Below are 12,909 nucleotides of genomic sequence, written 5' to 3' on the forward strand. Positions count from 1 at the left end.
ATGTGATTTCTTGGGAGTTGATTCAGCTTATGTCAGGGATCACAAATGTTAAATAGGAGTGAAAAGCTAGATTTTGTTTTTCTAATCAGCAAGCAGACATGCGGAGGTGAGATGCAATGCGTTTGTGTTTGGTAGTAGTATTTCGTGTGATCATAATGCTGTCATGCAGGGTGGGGAACATCTTGTCGACCTGCAGCTGCCCAGACAATGGCTGTCCAGTCAGACCATGCCCTTCAGCTGCCTTGACAGCCATTGCAGAAGAGAGAAGCTCAGCCAGAGGGTGAATTGTTGCCTCTTGAGAGAGATGTGTGCGATATGAACCCCCACAGAATGACTCATCCCGTCAGCTTCTTTCCATTGATTATTGAGGGAAACTGCGTGGTGATCTCAGGTTATCTCCTTAGTTTCTAGCAGCAAGACTAAGCCAAGCTGGTCAGAATTGAGCAAGATGAAATCCATCTGAGCTAACTCTGTTTCTAGACTCATCTGTCTGCATACCTTTAAAAAACCAGGCCTTTCAAATCTTCACTGATGCACATGTGGCAAAGTTTGATGTCAAATGGTTGCTGGCATTTTAGTGGAGACATGCCAACCTGCACTCTGGGATGTAGTGGGACTCTGGGCCTTTTCTCTGTGAAAAGGGGATTGGTGTTTTCAATTTATGGCTTCTACAACTTCTGCAGTTATGTGGCTTGGCTTGTGTTCAGACGGAAGCACTTCCAAGTGATTCAGAAAGAAATCGGCAGGCTTCTTGGCTCTGACATGTTCAGCCCTGCCTTAAGAGACAATGTTGACTTGCAGAAACCAGGAGACCAAACTACTGATGCAAGTACGGTGCGACTGCCATATCAGAGGTACACATCTGACACGCTGGTGAGTCCTTAGTGAACCTCGCCTGTCCGAATACTCTGAGGTAACACCTGCATTTGTTTCTTTCAAGAAAAGTCCGTGCCAAGCATCCTTCCATCCACAGCATGCCCTTACAGAAGGACAGTGCTCAATACCTCTCCCAGAACCACCACTGTCAGCCTAGAGACCTTCAACCCTGCACATGTGATGCCCTGACGGACTTCTCAGAATGGTTCACTACCAAGTAAGGGGGTGTTTCTCTGCATAAATCAATTTGGTAGTTCTGTGAGGAAGGGTGTCAGACACCAAGATCTTCCTCACTGGGAGAAGGACCATCAGACTGAGGATTTGGTTTACATGGGAGTTTGAAAGGAACAGTAGTGTAGGTTCTGAGAGACCTGAGAGAACCTGAAACTTGCAGAGATAGTACTCTTGGTTAACTGGTGGCAAAGCAGTTACAGTCCATTGTAGTGCTTTGTTAAAACTCAGAAGTTTTCTGGAGAAAAGAAATATGCTTTAACATAAATTTGAACAGAAATTAATAGAAACATCTCAAAATCAAAATGGGATGTTTATTATTTCCCTCTCATGATTCATTCCAATTTCTTATTCTTCTTGTCTTTTAGATTTGAATAGAGTTCTGATCAGACATTACTGATGTACTTTATTCTCAAAAAGTAATTTTATTACTACACTGTACTTTTAAAATAGAATTTCAATTGTAATAGCAATAGAACCTTTTCTTCTGATTTATGATAAACCAAAATCTTTCAAGACTGGGTACGCCATACAAGAGGAATTCCATTTCCCATCAAGCCATGGTTAACAGCATTACTACAGTACTTTTTAATGTAATAACTCATGTAAACAGGACCACTGTAAAACACTGTTGAAGTGTATGTAGGGCTTTCTGCAAGACTTTCCCTCATAAGTCTTCTTTTTTTGCCTGGAAATTAGAATTTGAGAATTGCCTTCATTTGTCTGGATCTTCAGAGTTCTGGCGATCTAATGAATGCTGCATCACTGTACATGCAAAAACTTTGGACATATCTACAACACACAACCAGCGAGTCCGGTATTTCTTGAGAATATGAAATTTGCTACAAATGTACATGTAATTGTTTTGTGCATGCCTTGGAAGCTGGGTGCATCCTGAGCATCTTGGATTTATAGCTGATGCAGAGAGTCATGTAATTCATACGTAATAGGGCCAACCTTTCCAGGGAGCACTGAGCTTCACCTGGACATACGCAATTCATGTTGTGTGCGTGCACGCTCCAGACAGAAACATGACGTGGTGTGCAAGGTGCTGAGGGTATAAGCACGTTATTTGTTTTACCCTGGGGAAGAGCAGCTATTCTCTGCTAAAGGAGTCAATGTTCCTTACTGGTTTACCTAGGAAACATTACAGATCTGTCCCCCTTTCTCCTAATTTCCTTTGCTTCATTGTGTCAAGCAGGTTAACATGATGTTTTTTAACAGGGTGGGCATCACTGGAGCTCACTGTAGTGAGTTAAAATCTTTTAGGAGCATACCTGATGGAATGATGGAGGAGGAGAAAGAGGAAGAACAAGAACAAGGAAGAATAGGGACGGCTTTATCCAGCCTGACAAATGACCTCAGTTTGCCACCTCTGAGAAGCCCCCCAAAAGAGGCTTAGTAGTCAGAGCACTCCACTCTCAAGAGCAGTGGCAGGTGACTGTAATCAGAGTAACTAGCAGAAGTGGTATCTGGCCTGGTTTCACATTGCTAAGTAGATAAATCACTTGGAAATTTCAGCTTAAGAAGCCTAACTCATTTGTCAGACGTGGGGTAGTTTAGCACACAAAGGCCCCAGCTGGATGGTGGAAGATTTGGACTGTAATTCCTGGTTCTGTCACTATTTTTCCTTCATCTTAATGCTTTCATTGCACCATTTCTGAGAAGATTGTTTTACTGACTTATTTTGGGAAGTGCTTTGAAACCTGCAGGTGAATATTATTATTGATTTGAATGTCAACCCTCTTTTTCTAAAAGGTTAGCAAAGCACCTAGGAGACATAACTTAATACAGTCTAAAAGCTGCTGAAATTTTGCTTTTAAAGGGAATTAGTCTGGAATCTTTAATATATTGTGTTTATGTCTTCCCCCCCCCGTCTCTCATTTTGTTCTCAGGTAGAGCTAGCCTAATTTATGACTCATTGTGAAATAAGTATAGCAAAGAGAAATGCTGTTATTTTAAATATCTCTACCAAGTCTTAATTCCATTTTATCTTTTTAATGAGATATATATGTTTATTTTTATCATTGGTTTTACATGATTGGGAAAGTAGATCTTAGATGTTCAAACTTAAAATAGGCAGTTGGGATGTCTTGAAACAAAATTAATTCATGGTAAGAAATATCACTTTACCTGTAAGACTCTCTGTACATGCTAATCATTAGCATCAGGAGGAAAATTTAGGATGAAATAATGACTTTGTCATAGTCAATAAAAATCAATGAAAAAATAACGGATGATTAAACAGTGGAAGAAAACCAGAGAGGGAATGTTTTCATCATTGTTAAGAGGAGAAATTTGACATGTTAGTGCTGGTTTGGAAGTTTTTCAGAAAAATTTGTCTATCCGAGACAAAAAGAATACAATTTTCCCTTGCAATATGTGGTTCAGTTTTTTAAAGGACAAAATTTTGCAGCATAATAATGACAAGAAATTTACTTCTTCTGGACTAACCAATAGTCCAGGGACTAGATCACTTATGTGGGATGGCCCTACACTGCCTTACTGAGACAGACACTTGAACTGCAGATTCACAGCTATTATTTAGGCTCTTCACTTAGACTGGCACATGTTATATTAATGCCTAAGTAGCATTGTGGCCTAGTCTTGTTTTCCATGTGTCAGGTGTGTCCTTCTACTATTGGATGAGGCTGTTGTGGCCTGCAGTTTCTCCCCAAGCTTTTCATTAGCTATCTGTTCTGGTACAGAGCAAAAATATTTAAAAATAACCTCTTAGAAATTTTGTGGGATGGAAAACACATATTCTCTCCCACAGGAGAAGAAATATAAAAGATATATTTAGAACTGTGTGTGAAACTGCTATATCTTCCTGATATACATGATGTAGAATGGTACACTCTTTATCCAAAATTAACATTTCTAGGTTAATCATTCATTTTGGGCAGACAGCTTAGTGCTCATATGGTCTGAAATATGGTGATGGGACCTTGAGATGGTGCTTTAGTTGCAGGTTTTCTGAGAGCCTGGCTGGGCCAAAGTATGTGCAACATGTCCTTCCTGGCTGCTTCAGCAACTCCTGGTGCATATCTGGCAAAACACGCAAGAGGAATTGTGATATCATTGCCCTCCAGCAGCATGGTTTCCCTTCCGAATGATGTAGCAAGATGTTGGCTAATACCTGGAGCTGAGGGAAGCTACAGCACAGCTTCCTTCTCTTGGTCTTGGGAGAAACCTTTCCATTCCTGCATTAGGAGACCTCTGTATGCCAAAGGATGGGTACAGCTTTGTCTCTCTAGCTGTGACACCAGGCCCTCTCCGATCTGTGGATTGACATCCCAGTACACTAGTCCTTGCAAAAGCACCTTGCTTTGTCATGGCAAGTAAACAGGCATTGTGTGGGGCCTTAGAAAGAGTATGAGGGAAAGGTGTCCTTTGCGGCGTCGGTCCTGCAGGGCAACGCAGACTGTGGTATGTGCTAATAACTGGGATTTGTGAACAGTCCCTGCAATGCCTGGGGCAGAGATTTCAGAGTTGCACACTTGGCCTGTGGTGGGCCCAGGATGACAGGAGAAGACCAAAGGGTGGAGCGTGCACTCACGTAGGCAGCAAAGTTCCTGGATGCAAACAAGTTTTTTGTGCATTGTCACTTACCTACAAGGTCCGTGTCAGTGCAGAGAGGAGGAAATGCTGAGCAGCTACTGGTGTTGCTCAAAAGCAGTCGCTGAGCTACTCAGACTGAGAGATGGTGTTCAACATGCTGTTTGCCCTCTCGAGATTCAAGGCAGGTTCCTCACAGTCTCCTTAAGGGGAGCAGCCCCATGGGGCTACTTTCTCACCATGAAATAGTGAACAACAAGTGACTAGTTTTGGCACACCGTTTTCCTTGGACAAAAGGCTTCTCCAGACCAGACCGGTTACTTCTGTCTGTACCTGGAACATGCGCTCTGGCTCATTCTGTGGTGTAAAATCTGATGGTCCTAGTAAGTCCTGGTTTAAAACAGTGTATGTCAGCCAAGCCCTCCTCAGACATGGCTTTGGGTCTAAGTTTTCAGTGGTAATCTAACAACAACCTTGAACTTTCCAGAAAGGATTGAGAAATCCCTTGAAGTTCAGATCCTTTAGTCAGCAGAGGCCTTTCCAGAGCTGCCTTCTCAGCGTTAAGTGTCTGCTGCTTCTGAGGTGATGTATGTCTAACACAGACAACCCATGCTTGTTTAAGCATGTAAGCAAGACCTGGCAGCCTTTCACACATGACAGTGAGTCATCCTTCCAGCAGGAGAGAGTGAGTCAGAAAGGGCAGTTGACAAGCTTTATTTATCAGTCTCCTGTTATTTGGCCCAGGAGAATTTTACCCTAAAAAACCCACCCTTGATAATGACAGGCAGAGCTCAGACTTGTATCATACAACTACTGGCTTTTTTCCCATAGGCTTTGCATGCAGTTTCATATCAGGAAGTCACAGCAAGTCGGCCATTTCCATGAATTTTTATTTTTAAAGGGGTTCTGAATGTGCCAGCTATTTTGGAATAACTCGCCCGAGCTAGGGTTACCATAAAGAATACAAACTCAAATGCCTCTCAGAGATTAAAAGAGCCTGGGGGGTTCTGTGCTACAGCGTTTACGGAGTTCCCATTTACTTTCTTCTCTTTGGGCTGCTTTGCTCAGAGCCTTAATTGAATGCTGCTAGTATGGCTTTAGTGACTTGACTGGCTTTTGATTATGGTTCTGCCACTCATAGGCTCCATATAGGGTGTGTCAGGCTTTCCAGTGTAAATGTCTATTTTCAGAAGTTATATTGCTCGGTTGTAGAAATTCACGCCAAGCAGAAAGTTGGCAGGAAACATCACAACTCAAAAATGGAAAAAGAGACAGAGGAAAAAAATTCTGCCTGATGATTAATTAAGGAAACTCTGCCCTTGGGGATTTTAAGCTTTGCAGCTGGGAGAGAGATGGCAGTGTAGCAAGGAGACCCATCTAGATGTGGGGACCATAATGTGTAGTTGGGTGTCTTTGAGGTATGGAAAGAAGCAAAGAAAGCTCAAGCCCATTCTACTCATGTTGCAGGTAGGTTTGGAGCAGTAACCTATGAAGGCAGCACCCATGTAGTAGCAGGGCTACAGGGCTCAGCAAGTTCTCTGTGAGCCAGCATGGCAGGACCTGGAGGCCTCGCAGGTTCCTTGTCTCTGGTCCCTCCGGTTCAGTCCTGTTCTTCTTGTCCTGGTAGGGGCCAGTGCCTGATATAAACCTGAGGCAGTCTGAGCCTGCCCAGTTTTCTGTGCAAGAGAGACAGGCCAAAAGCAGCATTCATCAGCAATTAACAGGTTTTGTCCATTTTTGCATGGACTCATACAGGCATTTTAGTAGTGTTAAGCTCCAGTGAGACCAAGGGAGAAACACTCCTATATGCATTCAGGAATGTGGTCTTTGCTACCACAAGCTAAGTGGGGGCTCACTGGATGCTGCAATGGTGAAAGATGCCATCATGCTTCCTGATCCTGCCAGTGTCCCCTCTCTGCCTGGGGCAGAAATATTTTTGAGTCCATCTTTTTTCCCCTGTCAGATAGACAAATCACTCCAAGATTCCTTGACGGAGCTCTGAAGATGTTTTTTATTGCTCCTGTTTGTTCAGTGGCTTGTCTCCCTTGCCCTCTCAAAGCCAAAGCTGCACCTATCAACCAACCATCCTTCCAGCCAAGAGGGACCAATAGCAGCTCCTTTGTGCAGACAGCAGGCACCACCACCTCACTTGCTCCTCACCTGGGGACAGGCGTGTTGTTTGTGATGCTTTTTTTACCTGCAGGTGTGCTGGGGGAAAGAGAGCAGCAGTCAAAATGGAAATGGGACCTGGCGCTGATTTGCAGTAGGAAGAGAGGTAGGTCTGGAATCCCTTAAGCGAGGCTTCCAAATGTTGGTGGTATGTGTTCCTGCTCTGCCTGGGACGAAGGCCTTCATCCTGTGAACAAACTGCATTGGAAGGACCACGTACCAGTTACAGCTCCTGAGGCTCAGACTAAATTGCAGATATTTGCAGTGAGATTTTTACAGCTTGAAGCAAAGAAACCAAACTGCCATTCTCAGAATGTGAAGATGTCCTTACCCTAGTTCTTCTTCCATGTGAGAGAGAGTGTTCAAAGAACAGGTTGTAGTTATACTATCACCTGTTACAGCCTTTCTATTTGGAAGAGACATGGGTAATATAAATGTAGTGTATTTCTCCCTGTGATCTTGTCTGTTTACAAAAGGACAAACAGAGCCTTTTTTTTCCTCTTTCCTTGAATACGGTAGAAACAAACACAAACTAGTTTTTGGACACACATTCCCAAGTCTGCTGGTCCTGACAAGGTCTGATCTCAAAAGGGTCCCCCTCTCTGTGGCTCCTTGCTTTTCTCTCTCCTGTATCAAACCAACACAACCAGCACATCAACCGTGACCATGTCTGGGCAAGCAGGGAAGTCCCTGACTTAGTGAAGTCCTGCCGCGGAAACTAGATCTTTGGGACAGGGCTTCCGTTGTTCATCTGTTTTTACTACATTGGAAGAGGATATAGTTATTCTTTCTACTGAACCTGGAAGAGTGTGCATGACTTGTTTCTGACTATAATGTGATGTGTGGGGATTGTGGATTAAAGACTTGCCCCAAGGCTGTTATTAGCATTTTCCAGCATAATAATCAAGAGATGAAGGTGCAACATTCAATTTAGGTGTTTATCTCGAGACAGACCCAGATCTCTATATTGATTGGATTGGGAGACACAGTATTGCAGACCTGGATAGGCAGGGGATTGACCCACCCATTGCTCCTTTGTAGTTAGAAGCTATAAGAGCTTTATCAGCTGAAGTGCTGTGATGGATGGATACGTGCTTTTTAGAAGGAGGAATGTGAGATGTGTGAGAAGGTTATGCTCTGCACAGAAAGGAGCAGCTCAGATGCATGGAGATCTGCTATGGACTGTGTGATGGGCTAGTCAGGAGCTTGTGGGCCAGGGTCAGAGGGAAGGTCAACACTGGTAACATTGTGATAGGCATCTGCTACGTATCACCTGGTTAAGAAGACAAAATAGATGAAGCCTTCTCTAGACAAGTGGAAGAAGTATCACTGTTTCAAGTCCTGCAAGTCCTGGCTTTTATAGGATGCATGACTGACCTGAAATCTGCTGGCAGGATACACAGTAGGGCACAAGCAATCCATATTTCTGGAGTGGCTCAGGGGCAATTTCTTGACACAGGTGCTGGGCAGGCTAAGTAGGGAGATGATCTGATTGATTTGCTACTCACAAACAAGGAAGAAGTGGTTGGGGTTGTGATGGTCAGTGGCAGCCTTGGAGAGACCAAGAGGTGGTAGAATTTAAGATCGTGAGAAAGCAGAGAAAGGTGAGTAGTGGAACAATGGCCCTGGGTTCAGGAGAACAGACTTCAGCTTGTTCAGGGAACCAGCAAGCAGCTTCCTTTGGGATAATGCTGTGAAGAGTAAAGGCACTCAGAGGGTCAGGTGATCTTCAAGGGTCATCTCTTCAAAGCCCAAGAATTGTCCATACTGTTACACAGGAGGCTGAGCAGGCAGTGCATGAGGCCAGCTTGGGTGTACAGAGAAGTACTGACTGAACACAGACATAAAAAGAAAACATATAATAGGGAGAAGCAGCAATAGAACTACACAGGCATGTAGGGATGGGTTTAAGAAAGCCAAATCTGGGTTGGAGCTGATAATTGGTGATGATGCAAAGAGTAACGGGAAGGTCTTCTACAGGTACATTTGTAATGAAAGGAAGACCAAGAAAATGAGGGTCCACTGCTGAGGAGGGCACGTGAGCTAATGGTGAAGGACACACAAAAGTCTGAGGTTCTCAGCATTTTATTGGCCTCAGTATTTACTGGCAGAGTCTGCTCCCAGGCATCCATGTCTAATGGCAGAGTTTGGAAGAGAGAGGTACTACCCACTGTTGAAGAGGGTGATGCAGGGACCACTTAAGTAATCTGGAGATATACAAATCCATGGGACCAGATGGGATACAGTCCAGCTAGGCATAAGGAAGAAATCTCTTTATAGTGAGGGCTGTCACGCACTAGAGCGAGTTGCCCGGAAAATGTGTGCAATTTCTATTCTTGGAGGCACTCAAAACCCAGCTAGATGAGGCCTTGAGAAACCTTCTGTTTCATTAAGCAGAAGATTGTATGAGAGTCCTGCAGAAGTCCTTTCCAACCTAATTTTTTCTATTGATTCTCAGTAAGCATCTGAATGTAAACTGAAGATCCCCTGAAACGTGCCTTAAATTGTGCAACGCTGAATGTAGCATGGCCTAAATGCCACACAGCTCCCAATGGCCCATGAGAAATGCAAATCTAGAAGAGAAGGTGATAGTGGTAGTACAGAGACTGCAGCTGCCAGGAAGGTCTCTAACCTCTGGCTGTGAGGATTAGCAGGGTTTAAACAGTGCTCTCTGCTGCTCCACTCGGATCTGTCACCTTTTAGGTGTGCTGCAGATACTCCAAGACTTTCTGTCCTGAACCTCCTAGTGCTCAAGGTGTTGGTGACTCCTCCAAAGTCTTCACGAGTCCCTAACAGATTGTTCTCCATGAGTCCTGGGTAGGCTGGGACCTCTCCGAGCCTGTGTTAACATCAGTGTGAGCAACCGTGGCAAGTGATAGCTGATCTGTTCCTGTTTCACCGAGCTGGCAGAGGTTACAATAGCATTAGAATGTAGTGAAGGTCTTGCCATGGATTAATCACTGCCAGACAAGCTCTCTGAGATCCCTGGATGCATATTCAGGATGCTAGGGTGGGCTGGCAGCTATGCTCCTGTGTCTTCACAGCTCTTGGTACCTATCGAAGGAGCTTGCACCATGCACACCTCCCGTGCACAGTGCAAACACACCCCAAGAAGACCGTGGGTTTCTTGTTGAGCTTTTACCTTGCCCCTGAATGGCTGCTGCTTCAGACGTTGCACAGCTGCTGGTTCAGCAGGTTCGTACCCACAGAAAGGCTACCCGAAGTATTTCAGGTTTAATTTAGGTTTATTCAGTGTTTTGGACATGTTAACTTTCTTTATTTCAACACTATTTCAGAAGGGCTGCCTTGGAGGCTACTTAATCCTCTGGAGACTTCTGGTTGGAAGCAGGAGCAGATTTTCCAGGCCCGTAAGCAGCAGACTGTGTATCCCGACAAACGAGACACTCTGTCCCCTGCTGACTGACTACATGGAGCCATGAATGTCCTGGAGCAAAACTCAGAGATTTTCTGAAGCCTCTCTGTGGATGTTGAAATCTTGGGGAGCAAAACACTACAAGAACTGAACTTTGCATTAAAGATTTAACTTTAAACAGGGCAAAGTTGCACGTGCCTATTAGCAATTAAGTAGACGATTTATATAATCTCTGAACAGTAGTCCTCATTTTTGATGCTGAGTCTGAACTATTGGCTGATGAAAGTCCAAATGTCAGTCCTATGGATAATCTCTCAGCAGTTGTACGACCATGGAAATGTGAGAAATCTTGCTGAGAGCATATCTGCATTAAAATAATAGGTTTCTGAGCAATTCTAAGTGTTCATTTCCAAACAGGGCTTGATTGCTGTGTTACTGTCCACTTAGCATGAGTAGAACTAAGCTTTTTTGGTTTTAGACCTCTCCACAATCAGAAACACCTACCTGTTGTGACTAGAATACCACTCAAGAGGGGACACTCTCTTCAAAGAAGGGAAAACTGATGTACAATACCGAGCAGAAGGTTGGTAGCAAAGCAGAGAAATCAGGTAAAAAATCCGGGAATCTAGCTTTAATATCAAGAGTCATTTACTGCTTAAATGGGCTTACACGTAATACAATAAGCACTGCAGGGTAAGAATTGTCTCTGGTTTATTTATTCTTTTTTTAGCAAATAACACTGAAAGATTCCTTTCAAAATGAACATCACTGTACCCAGGAGAATAAAGAGTTATCAAGTGAGAACAAACAGACAAATTGGCTCTGAGTTTTGAATTTCTCATAATATTCTAATTTAAAACAGAATAAACAAATTAAAAAGGAAGCAGTGGGATAGTAACTTCATAGCATAAAAGAACAGAATTCAAGTGTTAAGACATTTACAAACACCATTATTAATGCCAAAACACTGTTTTACCTTTCCAATGAGTTCTAGATGTGAGTCTTTTCAGTTACACTGAAGATCAGCAATGTGTCTGTATGTTGTATTTTGACAGAAAATTTTTCTGCGGTTTCGCTTTGTTATCTGAGCTATCATTCAAGTCAAGCTTGTCCCTGATGAATTAATATCCATAGAGTCATGCACCAGGAGTGTGGCGCTCTCAGTACCCATTAGTCTAGGATCAAACTGGTATTTAATTGGCCCAATTTACAGAACCCCTTGCTCTCACTCAAGCCACCCACTGCCACAAAACATGGGCATTTCCGACCTGTCACATTTCTCTCCCTTCACTTTCCCAAGCACCCACAGACCTTCTCACCCAATTGGGTGCAAGATATTCAGGCAAAATATGCCACTTAGTCCAAATCTTTCTGTCACGCTTCTGCTTCTCAATGAGATCAGCCATTTGTATGTTTTAGTTCGTTTGCACCATCTGTAAACCTCCCCTGGGAGTACAGAGCACGGCTGAATTCCCCAAATGGGGCCCTGCAAGAGGGAGCTGCTGGAGAGACTCGGTGGCTGCAAAGGAAGGAGAGAGAGGAGTCCACACGGGTGCTGGTATTTTGCCTGGGACCTTCATAGCTCTGAGAATATCGGCAGATTTTGGAGAAGCACTGTTACTCGCAGTGTACTTACAAGTGGGTCTGAGCTTCTCAGTCTCCCCATCTTGGAGGGACAGAGAGGAGCCCCATGGCTTTTGAAGTCACACATGCTTTTTGCCTTTCAGCGGAAGACAAGGACCCTGTCTGCTAACAGCAGCTACACAACAGCCAGTGGAAGGTACTTTCAGTGCACAGCATGGAGTTATTTTGGTCCCACAAAATGCAGTACCTTTGCTATTTATCCTTGAGTGTCTTTTACTAGCACTGTGTTTATTTATACGCACACAACTATAGCACCCTCTGTAACATCATCAATAATTCTCAATGCAATGACATTTGTAGTGGTGAGCAAAACGCAGGAGCCGGCCCTCATCAGTGGCAGACTGTCCAGTGACAACGGCAGTGCATCACAGAGACCTTGGTAATCCTTGCCTTGCCTGGAAAAGGAACCGAAAGAAGGAGACAGAGCTCAAAAAGGCAAGTCGCAAAGGCATCCCCATAAAGTCTTAGTGGTTTTGCCAAGACAATTAAAAATGTTTTACGAGGAACCCAGTAGGTTTATAGGAAACATGGAGATCTATGAATGTCAAGAGCTTCTCAGCCTTACAAGGCAAAGCTGTTAGCACCGTGCTTATAGTTACTTCCTGAGGGACCCCATGCTTAGCAAATTCCTTAGCTCGCCCAATTCATGCTCTAGTGATGGTATTCTAGTTTGGCAAAAGGGAAATTAATTGTGTCCAACAACATGCCATCTTACTCGCTTCAGGAAAGAGGTGATACAGGGAGAGAGCAGGTTCAACATATTCATTAGTTAATATTTACATCAAAGAAATGAGCTGGTCTTTTGGCTGACCTCTGAAAAAGGAAGCTTAATTTATTTGAGGATGTCATTTTAAGGGTTTTTAAAAATGTATTTGATAATATTATGCAATAATTGAGGCACACATAGCATCTGGACCTGAGTGCTCTGTTGGTAAGTGTGCTTGCCTGTTCAGAGGGACACAAATTTCCTGGCACTGACAAGAGGGATACCTCACGGCTTTTTGAGGATTAAGCCTTGGTTCCCTGTGCTGACATTCTCCGTAAAGGTCAGTTAGCCT

The 12,909-nt window shown here is 43.7% G+C and overlaps 1 protein-coding gene across 1 annotated transcript in view; it reads left to right on the forward strand.

Annotated features, from left to right (window-relative positions):
- Nucleotides 1-2,567, forward strand: part of ZBTB1 (zinc finger and BTB domain containing 1) — a 77,024-nt gene extending 74,457 nt beyond the window's left edge. The window contains 4 exon segments of the mRNA XM_074909188.1: nucleotides 664-854; nucleotides 941-1,093; nucleotides 2,332-2,491; nucleotides 2,493-2,567. Coding sequence (XP_074765289.1) covers nucleotides 664-854; nucleotides 941-1,093; nucleotides 2,332-2,491; nucleotides 2,493-2,567 — 579 coding nt within the window.
- The last annotated feature ends 10,342 nt before the right edge of the window (nucleotides 2,568-12,909 follow it).

The sequence above is a fragment of the Athene noctua genome, chromosome 6 (genome assembly GCF_965140245.1).
Source record: "Athene noctua chromosome 6, bAthNoc1.hap1.1, whole genome shotgun sequence".
Taxonomy (NCBI): domain Eukaryota; kingdom Metazoa; phylum Chordata; class Aves; order Strigiformes; family Strigidae; genus Athene; species Athene noctua.